This window comes from Vanrija pseudolonga, chromosome 1, assembly GCF_020906515.1.
Source record: "Vanrija pseudolonga chromosome 1, complete sequence".
In the NCBI taxonomy this organism is placed as follows: domain Eukaryota; kingdom Fungi; phylum Basidiomycota; class Tremellomycetes; order Trichosporonales; family Trichosporonaceae; genus Vanrija; species Vanrija pseudolonga.
In genome coordinates, this window is record NC_085849.1 from 24187 (window position 1) to 38658 (window position 14472).

The window sequence follows — 14472 nt, forward strand, 5'->3', positions numbered from 1 at the left end:
AAGTCAGCGATATCAGACCGGTCATTGTCGTCGCCTGTTCGTCGCGTCGCGGATCAATCTCCGCAGGCAGCGGCAACACGCCCGTCAGGGCGACGGCGGCGGTTGTGCCGCCAGTCTCTAACCCCACACGCAAGTAGCGGGGCCGCCCGGGGGCCGGCGAGACTATCTTGCAGTCTCCATGACCGCCGGGTCAGCTGACGTGCACGAGAGTGGGGGGAGTGAGATATGGCCGTTCAAGGTGGGGTAATGCGGAACGCTGTGTACAGTGAGATGGAGCATGGAGGATGCAGGCTGGTGTGCCTCGGAGTCGCCGCGAGTCAGGTCAATCGGACATGCCCGCGACCAGACCCCTCCCTCGCTCGCTCTACTCGCCAAAGTCGACCTCATCGGCCCCCCACCGCCGTCTCTGTTACACCATCCATCGCCTTGTTCATCTCTCTGGCTTTACGCGTCGGCCCAGTTGCCGCAGCGGACGACCTCGCTCAGCATTGTCGGCTATGTGAACGAAGGCTCCATCTCACCACTGCACATATATCACCAGCTTGCCGTCGCATTATACTTATCGCCCCGTATCACAGCACTTGTAACATTCCTAGCACGCCCCCCATCACACCAGACACACACATACACACAATGCCTATCGCCGCCGCCACGATCGACCCCACAAAGGGCCCCAAGGTCAATGTCGCCCTCATCCAGATTCAGGCGGGCAAGGAGGGCGGCAAGCAGGACCAGATCAAGAGAATGCGCGAGCTCGTTCTCCAGGCTGTCAAGGAGGGCAACGACAAGAACGAGCCCGTGCACTTGATTGTCCTTCCCGAGATGTGGAACGGCTCCACTGTGAGTACAAGAGTAGCGAGTCAATACTAACCGATAGCTCCACGACGAGCTTATCGCCAATGCCGAGCCCGTCCCAGAGCCCGGACAGGCCCCCTCAGAGTGGTCGTCCAAGTCGGAGACGGTTCGCGCCCTCGCCGACGCTGCCATCGAGTCCAAGGTCTGGATCATTGGTGGCAGCATTCCCGAGCAGGGCGCCGAGAGGTTGTACAACACGGCGACCGTCTACTCGCCCGAGGGTGCACTCATCGCCAAGTACCGCAAGACGCACCTGTTCGACCTGTGTCTCCCGAAGATGACCTACAAGGAAAGCGACACCTTTGCCCCGGGCGACCACCTCACCACCTTTGACACACCCTTTGGCCGCTTCGGTCTTGCAATGTAAGCCACAGACATTCCCAGCCTTGCTGACCACTGTCAAGCTGCTATGACTTGCGCTTTGCCGAGATTGCCATCCTCGCGTCTCGCAAGGGCTGCACGGCCGTCTTCTACCCCGCGGCGTTCAACACCCACACTGGCCCCCTCCACTGGGAGCTCTTACAGCGTGGACGCGCGCTTGACAACCAGATCTACGTCGCCACCTGCTCATGCGCCCGTGATGAGACGGCAAAGTATGTGATCTACGGCCACTCGATGGCCGTTTCGCCCATGGGCAAGGTCATTGCGACTGCCGAGACCGAGGAGAAGATTGTCTACGCCACCTTTGGTAAGTTGAACGCAGCCTGAGAGACCTTGGCTGACGTGCACCAGACCCTCAGCACATTGCCGACACTCGCGCTGGCATCCCCCTTCTCACCCAGCGGAGGTTTGACTTGTACCCCGACATCCTCGCCGTTGCCGAGGGCAATGCCCAGTAGTGGAACATCTGGAGAAGACATGCACTGTTGTACCAAAGCGATATGCATTCAATCTGAGCAGACCAATGGGCGGAAACTGGACGGGAGGCTTGGAGAGGGGGTCAACCATTCGATTCGTGGGGGGTCATGGGGCCGCTTCACCACGACAGACGACCCGGCAAACAATACGCGTCTTGACCTGGCTGTGGGGCCGTCCATCGACCTATCCATTCGCTTCTCCGCCCCACAGAGCTGGCTTTGCGAGCCAAGAGTATGTGTCGGCGAGCCCCGAGGCTTTGCGGGGCTGCATTTGCACGTGGGCGGCGGGCCACCCTCCGACATGCCGACCGGCTCAGAACCCCTCGGACCCCTGGCCGACGGTGGACAATGTCCGCATCTGCTGCGGCGTCGCAGTGGTGGCCGACACCTCCACCTCGAGCGACCACTTGCAGACCTCGACACTGAGCATTGATATCAAGCACAAACCTTCCAAAACGGCATATAAATGAGACATGTTCCATCACTGGTCCTCGTACAATATCCACCTCGTCCCCATCGACAACCCAGCCAAACGCCAACGACTCAACATGTCCCCCACCGCCATCACTGAGCAGCCCGCCACCAACGGCAAGGCCAAGGCCGCCGACCCCCTCCTCGCCCTCGACAAGGTCCTGCCCGTCCTCTCGCGCAACCCCCTCAAGGACCGCATGCACGCTGGCAACTTCTCGCCTTGCTACTACATCCAGATGGTGTCATCCCCCGAGGTCCTCAACCTCGCCAAGCTCGCCGGCTACCACGCGACCGTCCTCAACCTCGAGCACCACAAGACTGGTATCGAGACGGCTTCGGACATCTGTCTCGCTGCTCTGAACCGCGGGTGAGTGGCCTTACCCCCTATCTCTCTACATGAGTGCTAACTCCTCCAGCATCGCCCCCATCTGCATCGTTCCCTCGCTCCAGAACGACTGGATCTCCCGCCTGCTCGACAACGGCGCTCAGGGTATCATCGTCCCCCGCGTCGGCACGGCCGACATGGCCCGCGAGATGGTGCGCTTCGGCAAGCACCGTCCTCTCGGCGAGCGTCCTCTTGCCTTCTCCCCCCAGCTCCAGTTCCAGATCCCCGACTTCCGACAGGCCCAGGAGGCGCAGAACCTCACGTCCATCATCGCGCCAATGATCGAGACGGTCGAGGGGCTCGCCAACGTCGAGGAGATTGCTGCCGTTAACGGCCTGGACGCCATCTTTGTCGGTGTGCACGACCTCTCAGATGACATGGGTATCGGCGGCGAGTTCTCCAACCCCCGCATCTACGAGGCCCTGTCCAAGATCTGTCGCGCTGCCGCAGCCAACGGCCTGTACGTCGGCTTCGGCGGCCTCGAGTGGCGCCCCGACCTCATCGGCCGCCTCCGCAAGGACTTTGGATCCACCGTCGCCTTTGGTATTGCTGGACGCGACGGCGTCTTCCTCCTCAACGGCATGCGCGAGGTCGTCAAGCGCTTCCAGGACGTCGAGGCGGGTATCGAGGTGCCAGCCCTCGCTTAGGTCGGTCGGGTTCCGAGCGGAATCTGACGCGATATGAGCGGGCCGTTGTACCCGTCGGAGCAGCATTGAGCATTGATCAGTAGTTTGTGTATGCAGCAGCTATCGAGAAGGTCACTTGTGCAAGGCAGTGTGGACGGTAGCCGCAGACATCAGGGCTAGTGGTTCCCCGATAGCTTTAGCACTACATAAGCATCCCGGCGTGCGCAGCTAACGGAGGACTGACTGACAAGACGTGGACCACAAATCGTGGCCCCACTCTCCACCCCTCACTCTCAATCCCAGATTAGGCAGCCAGAAGGAGGTCGTTGATAGAATCGCACAAGCTCCTGCATACACTACTCTAGCCCAAAATCCAACCCTACACTTGCCAGCAACGCGTCCATGCCGAGCCCCGGTAGCGCCATTTGCAGCTCGGCGTCAGACAGCAGTGCAGGACCACTCCACGCATCCCACAGCCCCTGATCCGATAGTTGCGGTGAAGGCCCAGACGCAACCGCGTGCGACTGCCCGCTCATTGGGAGTGTTCCCATCTGGACTTGGGGCGTAAGGGACATGCTGCCTGACAACATTGTCGATGGCAGCGTGCCAGGGGTCTGGCCTGCTGACGTCCACCGAGCAGACTGGTCCACCTCCGGCTGGGCGCCAACCTTCGTTCGAACCTCGTTGGCAAGCGTGTGGTACGCCTCGTAGAAACGCTGAACGCCCACCCAGTTCGCGCAGAACCCCGCGAGTAACTGCTCAGTTTCGAGTACTTGCGCCAACGCCTCTCGCTTCCAGGCGTTGAGCGCAAGATTCCGTGGGTCTCCCTCTGCTTCCAGCAATGTGTATACCAGTGTCACGGCGGCCGTGACGATCGATGACAAGTGGACAAGATTCTCGGCCACGCCACGGTCCGATTGTAGCACCTTGAACAGCTGGATTGCACGGTAGGCTGTGCGACGTAGGGCCGTCATTCGCAAAGGATGTGTGTTGTTGAAGAGTGATGACGGTCGATACAGATTGGTCAAGAGGATGTTGTAGAACAGTTCAAACCAAGCGAACAGTTCTCCCTTCGAGTCTCTTGGGATGTCGCTGTACCAATCATCGATCATGTTGTGAATGTTGGCGAGCACTTGCTCGCGGTTCTCGTCAACGTCGGGGGGAGGTGAAAGGTAGACCTGGCTCAGGATTATCCCCGAAATCTTGCGCATCTTAATGGTGTGGTGAAAGAATGTTGTTGCGGTGAGGTAACCAAACAACGGTGTCGTTGCGTGGATGACGGTTGGCAGCTCAGTGGTAATGATCTCATCTGGGAGCAGGAGAGGCTTCGTCATCGTCAGAGCGACAACCCGGTCGAGGTTGTAGATGGCATAGAAGATCCGACGTCGTCTGTCGCGCTCCTCGAGCTGCAAGCTGGGATCCGGATCCTTGTGAAGTCCGAGTTCCAAGGCGTACTGCACCACGACACGAGCGACATGGTCGGGGGAAGTACGACCAAAGTCCAAGATGCAGTAGTTGCCAAAGGTCAGGATCCCGACGAGGCATTGCTGAGTGTGTAAGCGCGTGAAGCACGTATACATGCCTACCAAGTCGTCACCTCGGCAGACAGCAGGGAAATGCTCAAAGGCATACCTGCACAATGAGGCCGACGCATCGGTACGTGGGATTCGTCGCTGAGTCTCCTGGAGCGTGCAGCCGGCAGCCAGCATCATGGCGAGTCGGTACACCCTGTAGTCGGGTGACTTGAACGACGAGGGACCGGGTACATCCGGTGCAGTCATGGCATAGATGTCATGGAGGCTATGGGTTAGCGTCTCCCCCATAACAAGGACACCCACTCGCGGAGGACTTCGGACCTCTCGTGGATGGGATAGAAGCAAATGGTGTAGTCAAAGTAGAGGTTGACAAGACGCTCCGCAAGCTGCTTTGGCGGCCAGGCCGTGGACGACGGTGTATGCGATGCATGGCCGTCTGGGTCACTCTCGACAGCCGCGACCGTTCCCAGCTGCTGCAGGATGTTGGTGTGCAGGTTGATGCCGGTGTTGGCCGTGATGATCTGTCGGACCAGCCTCTCGGCCGGCGACGGACTGTCGGTGACGGGGAGGCCCGCTGCTGGCACCTCTGCGGGGGCGCTTGTCGCGCCGCCAGACGCCATGGGCACATCGTGCACTGAGATGTCTCCTCCATTTGCGACAGCCGTGCCTCCATCCCGTAGAACAGAGTTGAGCCTCGACTCTAGCCATTCGATCTGTTCACGCTGGGTGGCAATCTGGTCGCGGAGGGAACCGATATGCTCGAGCTGGCTCGAGTTCTCCGATAAGAGATTGGTCACAAACCTCATCCCGTCAGTGAACCACCGCGGCACACGACTCACTCGGGGTGTGCGTCGTACGACACGGCAATGTTGTACACGCACGACGTCTTGGCCCTCACACACGGACTACAGCTGGGTCGAGCGCGATCGCACTGGGTATGTCAGCGGCCACGAGGCGATTGACCGCGCCGAGATAAGCCCTCACCTTCTTCTTACGATGGTGACACCGCTGGCACGCGACGTCGGTGTTGTCGCTCGAGCGCATAGAGACGCGCGGCACCCCGCTGGGACCATTACGCCGGCGGATAGGTCCAGTACCACCTTCGCTGACGCCGTCAGAGGACGCATCGTTGACCATGGTGACAGGAGGTGATGGAGTGGGGAGAAAGAGAAGTGTCAGGAGTTGTGTCGGCGGGGTGGCCGAATAGTTTGGGGCAACACACCTACCCCGCAGAAGGACCGACAGGGTCAGGCGGCAACTCAACCGACAACCGGCTTCAGGAGTCCTCGCCAAGCTGCGCAAAGTGAAGGGCACTGACGACTTCGTACGGCCGAGCCCCGGAAGGTCCGAGAGTCGGCAGGGAGACAGCAGCTTCCACGTTGAAGGCTGGCCCTCGGGATGTGGACTCTCAAGTGCTAGACCACACCCATAACAAAATGCCACATGCCAAACCCATAATGTATTAGAAAAGCTGCATCCGCCAATTGAAATTCCATCCACTTTGCTGTTACAACGCGCATACTATTGCCTACTGCTTCTGCTCTGGAGCCCTCTCAATATCTGACCCGGTCTCTCCAGCCTCCTGTCGCTGCTGGCGCTTGTACAAAAGGTGGATGCAAACCACTGTAGCAAGCGCGCAGAGCAAACTGCCGAGCAGCGTTGGGTATCCCTTGCGGAAGCTCGGCTGGTCGGACTGGAGGAACACGAGGTTTGGGAGCCACGTGTTGAAGGCGTAGAACGCAGTGTTGGTCATGCCGACCACGACGCCGCGCTCCTCGGCACTGGCTCCGCATATCTCGTTCAACCAGGTGTAGTAGAGCGAAGTGGCGAAGAAGAGCGGGTTGGCAAAGAAGGCAAAAATCTTGAGGCCCGCCGAGGGAGGCCAGGCAGTGAGGATAGCGTTGGGGATGACCTGACAAGACAGAATGACGGCGATAACCCAGAAGCGAGTACCTAGACGGTCGGAAAGGTAGCCAATGAGGAGCTGAACCGGAATCGACGCGACCCAAGAGCACGATGGGATGATGTTGCGCATGGACACGGAGAAGTTCTCGGCCTTGAGGTAGATGCCAAAGTAGTTGTAGCTCTGCACGCTAAAGCCGTAGAAGATGTAGCCCAGGGGAAGGAAGTAGATTCGCCAGTGCTTGAACATGGAGGCGAACTGGCCCCACTTGAGGTCGTTGAGGATGGGCTTGGTGCCATTGCGGGCCGAGCGCTCACGGGCAATGGCGATCTCCTCGTCGGTGAGGTACCACGCGTTGGCGTTGGACGGGAACTCGGGGACGAGGATGAAGACGAGAATGACGGCGGGGATAGTCATAGCACCGCAAACAATGTAGAGCCATCGCCAGCCTTGCATGCCGTGGGCACCGTTGAGGCCCTTGTAAACTGCAGTCTGGAGGTATCCGCTCATGGCTGTGGCGGGTTAGATTACATCCCACCAACTTCCGACAAACACTCACCCTGGCCCAAAGGCATGAAGCAGTACCACACAGCCATACGCTTGCCAAGTTCAGACTTGAGGTACCATGATCCCATGAGGAAGTAGCAAACCGGCTGGAAGGCGGCCTCGAAGAATGCGACGAAGAAGCGGAAGACGTAGACCTGAGTTGTCGAGGTTGCGGCGGCCTGCGCAAAGGTGAAGGCTGTCCAACCAATTTCACAACCCGCGAGCCACCAAGACGGGCGGACCTTCATCACGATGAGGTTGGAAGGGATTTGAAGCACACAGTAAACAGCGTTGTAGATTGTCAAGAGGCGCGTGTACTCGTTGCCAAACATCTTGAGATCCTCCTTCATTCCCGACTACCACTGTCAGCACAGCCCTCTTAACCCCTCCATTCTGCGATACGTACCACATACGCGTTGGTGAGGTTGGTCTGATCAATGTACTTCATGAGCCAGCCGAAGCAGAGGGCCGTGAGCATGTATGTGTCGAGTTTGCGGACCAGGCGACGCTCCGCCTCAGACTTGAGGTAGTAGTCGGGATCCCAGACAGCCGAGACAAACTTCTGCCACCGAGTGTACTCGATGGCAGACGGAGCAGTTGGTGCAGGCACCACTTTTTCCGTCGAGTCGCCCATCTTTTCGTCGTGGAGGGTGAGGTGCTTGGAGTCGGTGGCCATGGTCAAGAGCTGGTTCTTGTTCGCTGGTGCTGGAGCCGCGACAGAGCCTTCGTGTGTGGGGGGTCAACGGCGTCAGTTCAGCAGGTGGTTAGATATAGGAAATCAACATACGCAGCGCTGCACACACGTACTGATAGCGGATGTGGTTAACGTCCACCGACCACCTTGGCCCCGCAATGGCGGTGGGGGCACCGACACACCTGAGCTTGGCTGCCCTGACTCACCGACCACCGAGGTTGTCACAAGCGAGCACCGAGGCACGCCGCCGTCCAGATCCCGATACTCTTTGGCTTTCATCGGGAGGTGGCCGACGCGGTGCCCACACCGCTTGAAGACGGGTGAGTTGCCGAGCCTAGCTCCAACACACTATCTTGGAACCAGCCGTGTCGGAACATCACCAGCCTATTGTGCCGCGGAATGGATTGTGACCCTTATCATCTCACAGCTCGGTGCTAGGGTTGGCCACGTATACATAGATACAAGATACAGGTTGTCGGCGCAGCCTCCGACAGGTCCTTCGGCCGTACTGCGCCCTCGTTGGGGTCGATCAGGGGCTGCTAACATGTGCTCCCAGGCGAGTGATAGCCCGTGGGGCCGACATGCTTGGATGGGGACTAGGATAGTGGGGCACCCGTGACGGGCCCGTACAGGTCGAGGCCGACATTGGCAAACAGCTCGTCCATTCCGATGCCTGCGACTGCGAGCGCAAGGTTCTGCTCGCCAATGAGCGCCGGTGCCGCCCATGCTTCCCACAACTCCCTCGGCAACGTTGTAGACTGAGCCGCTGGTGCGTCCGTCGTCGGCGAGGGTCGGAAATATGGCTGCGGGCCAGGGTCAAAGGCGGAGGCTGTGAATGCTGCCTGGTTGTGGCCTTGGCCACATCCATCGCATGGACCCGTGCCGTTTGCCTTTGACATGGCGCAGCACAGTGGATCGTTGCACTCGGCACCGGCACTGGCACTCGCATGGTGCTGCCCACCGTGCGCGTTGACATTCCCTCCGGCAGAAGGCTGGGCAGTCCATGGTACATTGCCCGGCGACGACGACACTACCAGTTTCGCTCGAGCCTGGTTTGCACAGCTGCTGAAGGCTGCCTTGAAGCGAGCGCCCCCCGGTGAGTGTTCGCAGTATTTCGACACGAACCCCTCGACCTCGGCGACCTGGGTAAGGGCTTCGTTGCGCCAGACGACGTTGTCAAAGTTTCGCAAGTCGCCGTCCGCCTCGAGAATCGTGTAGATGAGCGTGGCGGCAACGTTGATCAAGCACAGAAACTGCAGCGTGTTGGCAGCGTCGATCCCCTTTCCTGTCAATGATGTCTGGAGTTTAACCCCGGCATACGCATGGTGACGCAGAATAGGCATGCGCGATGCCTCGGTAGCTGGGGACAATGGCGAGGGGCGGTAGATGTTGACTTGAAGGGCGTGGTAGCACAGTTCGAAGAATGGCAAGACGGCGCCGGTGTCATCACGCGGGACCGAGGCGTACCAGTTATCGACGAGCACATGGATTCGTTGTTGGGTCTCGTGTGCGTCACCAAGTGGCGTGATGTACACGGCATCCGCAAGTATACCTGCCACCCGACGACCTGCAACAACCACCGCAAAGTAGTCGACTGGTGACAGGTAGCCCAAAAGTGGTGTCGATGTGTGAATGTGGGTGGGCAATGGCGTACTGATGAGCTGTTCGGGGATAGTGGCGGGCTGATTCAGTGCAGCCGACACCAACCTGTCGAGATTGTACACCGACCAGAAGAGTCGACGACGGCGCTGCTGCTGCTCGGGCGTGGTGTACGACCCCGGCTCCTCCTTGTGCAAGCCAATCTCGAGGGCGAACCGAGAGGCAACACCAGACGCAATGTACTGCGACACGCGGCCAAAGTGGAGCACCGAGTAGTTGACAAACGTTGTCAGGCCAGTGAGGCATTGCTGAGATTGTCAGTAGGTGTGAGCCAGCCAGCACCCACAAGGTCATCACCGCGGAAGACGGCGGGAAAGTGCTCCATGGCGTAATTGCACAGCGACTCGGACGTATCAGTGACCCCGCAGCCATGTCGCGACTCGAAGAGAGTGCACCCGCCGGCGAGCATCAGGAAAAGTCGATACACGCGATAATCGGGAGCCATCATGGTCTCGGGCGTGGGTGGTTGATCGCCAGAGTAGATGTCATCGATGCTGGCGGTGTTAGCCGAGTACCGCCAAGCGCTGCTTACTCGTCCTGAATCTCCTGTCGATCGTGAATCGGGTAGAACGAGATCGTGTAGTCGAAGAAGAGGTTGACAAACTGCTCAGCGAGCTCTTTTGGTGGGTAGGCAGTGATCTTGCTCGGCGCTGGCGCCTCTGGCTCCTTCGTTTCCGCCGTGGAAGGGTTGGCCTCCGGGACACCAAGATGACGGCCAATGGCGTAGGTGAAGGAGAATCCCGTCTCAGTCTCGTTGATTAGAATCTTGCGCACGGCACGCTCGGCAAATGTCGCCGCGTTGGACATTGGAGGCGTGGCCGAGCGAGACGTCGACGACCCGACCTCGAGATCGCGAAGACGTGCCTCCAACGCGGCTATACGCTCATGCTGGGACTTGATCTCGTCCGACTGCGAATCTATCGTCTCACGCTGGACGGCATTGGTGCTGAGCAGGTTCGCAACAAAGCTATGAGGTCAGACGAGCGCATCTCAGTCGCACTTACGTCGGATGACTCGAGTCGGTGACAGGAATGTCGTAGACGCACTCGACCCCGGACCTATGGCACGCCCCGCATTCTGGACGTTCGTGGTCACACTGGGTGGTCAGTGGAGCTCCAGATCAGCCCACGTACCTTCTTCTTCCGATGATAACACCTCTGACAGGCAACCGTCGGGTTACCGCCTATCCTCATGGACAACCGGGGCACACCAGTCGGGTGGGCTCGACGGCGTGCTCGCTTGGGAGCAGAGGTCGCAGCCGGAGTACCCTCAACTGATGCCGAGGCAGACGACGAGGATGACACTCGCGCCGGTGGTGAAGGTATTCTTTCCATGGCGAACAAGGTGAGATGCGGGGCCGAGAAGGAAAAGAACAGTTGCCGAGGGTCAAGGCGGCATCGACGCCGAACGACGCAGCTTTATCAGAGTCGCTCTGTCGCCTGTGTGTTTGGTCAAGTACAAGGTAACAGGACTCCTGCACCAAAGTGGAGTCATGGCCGGAATATCCGGCGGTGCAGTGCATCAATGGGGTTGGAGTGAGGGAGATTGAAGGGAGATGAGGTGTGCACCTCACCACCATTGCCAAGCACAGAGTGCAGATTTCGGGACGGGCGGCACGCGTGCCGCCAGCCATGGCTAAGTGCCAGTGGTATCGCTCGGAGCAGGCCTGGGCCGAGCCCCGAGGCTGGATCATGTCCCTGCCTCCAAGCGAGACGGTGGGTGTCAGACTCTGGAGGCTCAGGGCCGAGGACGGCCTCCTTGCCAACATGGACATCCGGCAGCTATCCCTTGGGCAAACTCATCCACTGGGGGGAGTCGAGATCGGTCATGATATTATCAACGGCCCGAACGAAGGTGGGTGGGCAAGGGCAAGCCTCGGGGAGTGGGCACGTCCCGGTAGACAGCGAAGGGCCACACCGTCGTCGGCGCGGAGAGCGACCGCAGGTCAAGAGATCTATCTCTTGGGCATACACCGAACAAGAAAACGAATACATACATATGCTACAAACCGTTTCCACAACGCCATTGGTCTTTGACACAGAACGGCCCAATCCAGCACGTCTCAGTTGGGAGAGTATGGGGGCAGGCGTTCGCGTCTGGGATCTGTGTTCGCTCGACTTGATCATCAGCCCTCTTGCGTGGTAATTCACTCACGGCTCTGATAGCTCGGCGCCGTCCAGCGGTGATCTGGACCAGAGCGGCTGCTTGCCCTGACTCGAGCCGGACGACGACGACGCGCTCCGGTCGCGTTGGTCGTGGTCTGCCATTAGCAGGAATCCTGACTTGCCCTCACAGTCAAGGGTTGCGAGAGGGTAGTCGCCCGTGCCATCCTTGACTCCGGGCTTGTCGCTTCGGCTGCGTTGCAGACTCGGCAGAGGTAACTGCGGTCCCTGTCCCCGTTCGCACCGAGCGCGCTGCCCCTCGGCGCGCTTCTCGCGCCGCCATTTGAGGTAGAGATACACTCCGCCAGCGATGGAGGCAAGAGTGAAGACGATAATAAGGACGCAAGCAACCTGAACGGGTGAGAATGCAGTACAGTAGTGTGTGGAGAGCTGCGCAATAGGCTGGCATGCCCCCGGGCTACACTCACTATCAAACCGGCCGCCATCTGGGCCTTCTTTGATGGGCCTGCATGGTGCCCCGTGTGCGAAGCAGCCGGCGTGCTCCCGATGCTCACAGTGATGGTTGTGGCTGCTAGATCCATGAGATGGGCGTTGCTCAAAGTCAAGAGGGGAGCAACGGATTCATGGCTCTAACATCACTGAGCTTTAGCTGGGCGACCATGTGATGGTGCTATTTGCAGGTTGCATACGGTGGGAAGATCTCTTGGGAGCTTGGGTCGGGAGCGGTGGTGGGATGGCCGAGGTCCGGGTGGGTCCCTTCTGGACAGCGGCGACTTGCAGTACACACCATTGCTCGGCGTTCCCGCTTCACAAACAAATAGGCGTGCCACACAAGGCGGGCTGCTCCGCGCTGGCCTTTTGCACTCCTTCTCCTTCGATGACCTTTGATACGATTCACTCATGCTCGGAACATACGTGTTGGTCCACAGCTGACTTCTTATCGATTTCATAAACATCTCGGACGTGACCAGCACGCCAGTATCGAAAACACACTACGGAGCTGGTATCTTCACAACATGGGGTATCGAGTTTCCACTAATGCCAATCTCTGCCGTTCAACTGAAGAGAGCCGGCCGAGCAGCACGCTTGTGGCGCCGGCTAGGTGGGCACTTCTTTTTAGCTGCCTTGTCGGTGGTTGGACTCGGCAGGGCCGATGCAGTTGGAGCATCCGACACAGGTGCCGCCGATCCAGTCAGTGAGAGGGAGGAGGAGGCAGATGCCAGCGTTGATGTCGTCTGTACCACCGATGCCGTCGCCTTCACCGACGCGGGGACTGTGCCGAGAGCGGTTGGTTCGACTGACGCGGTCGAGTTGACCGATGTGGACGTGGCGATCGGCTTGGCAGAGGACCCCGCGGCCGTCGTGTTCGCCGCTGCATTCAGTCCACCAGCGCTGTACTGTCCAGGTCCACCCTCAGCGCACGGCAGAACAATGTCGTGGTTGATGCCGCCAATGGTACAAAAGACCAAGGGCTTTTTGGAGCTTTCGGTCGTTGTCTCTGGTGGCGGTGGAGCCTCGGTGGGTGTTGGGGTTGGTGCGGGGTCATTCGGGCAAGGAAACCAGAAGGGGATGCCTTCCGGACGGAGGTTGCACATCTCCCGTGAGGTGGTTGTTGTCGGCGTAGGTTCCTGGGTGGACTCGGTCGTGGGCGTCGGCTCTGGCGTGGGTGTGGGCTCTGGTGAAGGGGATGGTGACTGGACCGTCTTTGGCTCTGGGGTGTCTGTCGGCGGGGCTGGGATCTCGGTCGAGGTCGGTGGTGGCGGTTCAGAGGACGACTCGGTGGTCGGCGCATAGGTGGATGTCGACGGTGCCGGCGATTCGGAGCTCGAGGTCAGCTCAGTCGAAGAGACCAGCTCGCTGGATGTGGGTTGGTCGCTCGATGTAGGCTGTTCTGTGGAGCTTGACTGATCGGTAGAGGCGGGCTGCTCGCTCGAGGTGGTAGGTGCTTGAGTGGTGGGTGTCGGTTCCGTGGTTGGGGCGTTCGACGTGGTCGAGGGCTGCTCGGAAGGTGACTCGCTTGGAGCTTCGGTGGCTGGTGGCGAGGAAGTGGCAGGCTGCTCCTCAGTGGTCACAGCAGGTGACGGTTGAGGTGAAGTTTCACTGCTGCTGTCGCCTCCGCCGCCATTGCCGTTGTTATCGTTGTTCCCTCCCCCGACGCCGGTGACACCGGAACCCCCATCGCCGCCAGGGCGACAGAGACCCGAGATGATGCAGGCAGCCGCCGCGCCTCCTGCTCCTGCCTCTGCCCCCGCACCCCCTGCGGCGGCTCCACCAGCTCCAGCGGCACTACCACCTGGCCCAGCTGGGGTGTTGCCTCCCGGGCTGGGGGTGTTGCTGCCGCTGTTCGGGGCTGGAGCGCCGCCTCCACCGCCTGGGGGTGGTGGTGGTGTCCCACCGCCGCCACCGCCGTTATTACCGTTGCTGTTGTTATTGCTGTTGTCGTTGTTGTTGTTGCCTGAAGGCGTCGGCCGCGGGCGGTTCGTACCCCCACTTTGGCTCGGCGTCGGCTGCTGAGAAGGTGACTGTGACTGCGGCTGAGCAGGAGGGTTCGCAGGACCTTGGTTGGGAAGATTGTCGGGGTTCTCCATGCCCGTCACACCTGGGCCACGGTCGGGCAATGGGCGTTCATTGGCGGCGGTTCTCATGGTGTTGATCCTCTGGAACGTATCGTAACCGAGTTGGTTGAGCTGCTCGACCCAATCTTCAGCGAGATTCTGCTCTGCATCGGTAAACCTATTGTCATTCGCCTCGTCTTGGATGGTGGCGACAATGCCGTTCACCAGTCGATACATTCGTTCTAGTTGTTGCCGATTGGTCG

At 59.7% G+C, this 14472-nt stretch overlaps 5 protein-coding genes across 6 annotated transcripts; 2 read left to right on the forward strand and 3 right to left on the reverse strand.

The window, feature by feature from the left end:
• The first annotated feature begins 415 nt into the window (after positions 1-415).
• On the forward strand, positions 416-1734 carry SPAC26A3.11_0 (Hydrolase). Its single transcript, XM_062766432.1, has 4 exons — positions 416-840; positions 878-1218; positions 1260-1543; positions 1588-1734. Exons 1-4 carry the CDS (start codon positions 634-636, stop codon positions 1692-1694), a joined length of 939 nt encoding a protein of 312 aa, XP_062622416.1. The 5' UTR covers positions 416-633; the 3' UTR covers positions 1695-1734.
• A 526-nt stretch (positions 1735-2260) lies between these two features.
• garL (5-keto-4-deoxy-D-glucarate aldolase) lies at positions 2261-3215 on the forward strand (the record flags this gene model as incomplete). The annotated part of the gene is made up of 2 exons (XM_062766433.1): positions 2261-2550; positions 2600-3215. 2 exons carry the CDS (start codon positions 2261-2263, stop codon positions 3213-3215), a joined length of 906 nt encoding a protein of 301 aa, XP_062622417.1.
• A 587-nt stretch (positions 3216-3802) lies between these two features.
• Positions 3803-7854, reverse strand: liz1_1 (Pantothenate transporter liz1; the record flags this gene model as incomplete). Its single annotated transcript, XM_062766434.1, has 7 exons — positions 3803-4741; positions 4827-4994; positions 5033-5530; positions 5628-5660; positions 6262-7144; positions 7192-7534; positions 7585-7854. 7 exons carry the CDS (start codon positions 7852-7854, stop codon positions 4720-4722), a joined length of 2217 nt encoding a protein of 738 aa, XP_062622418.1. The 3' UTR covers positions 3803-4719.
• A 614-nt stretch (positions 7855-8468) lies between these two features.
• STB5_1 (Protein STB5) lies at positions 8469-11065 on the reverse strand (the record flags this gene model as incomplete). The annotated part of the gene is made up of 5 exons (XM_062766435.1): positions 10665-11065; positions 10536-10627; positions 10064-10498; positions 9818-10025; positions 8469-9779 (listed from the first exon to the last, which is right to left on the reverse strand). The coding sequence occupies exons 1-5, from the start codon at positions 10863-10865 to the stop codon at positions 8469-8471; spliced, it is 2247 nt and encodes a 748-aa protein (XP_062622419.1). The 5' UTR covers positions 10866-11065.
• A 528-nt stretch (positions 11066-11593) lies between these two features.
• On the reverse strand, positions 11594-12282 carry LOC62_01G000013 (uncharacterized protein; the record flags this gene model as incomplete). Of its 2 annotated transcripts, XM_062766436.1 has the most annotated exons (5): positions 12122-12282; positions 11938-12044; positions 11825-11886; positions 11686-11791; positions 11594-11627 (listed from the first exon to the last, which is right to left on the reverse strand). In XM_062766436.1, exons 1-5 carry the CDS (start codon positions 12233-12235, stop codon positions 11594-11596), a joined length of 423 nt encoding a protein of 140 aa, XP_062622420.1. In that variant the 5' UTR covers positions 12236-12282. The 2 variants fall into 2 exon arrangements, with proteins under 2 accessions (XP_062622420.1, XP_062622421.1); XM_062766437.1 differs by having other exon boundaries at positions 11686-12044.
• Between the last annotated feature and the right edge of the window lie 2190 nt (positions 12283-14472).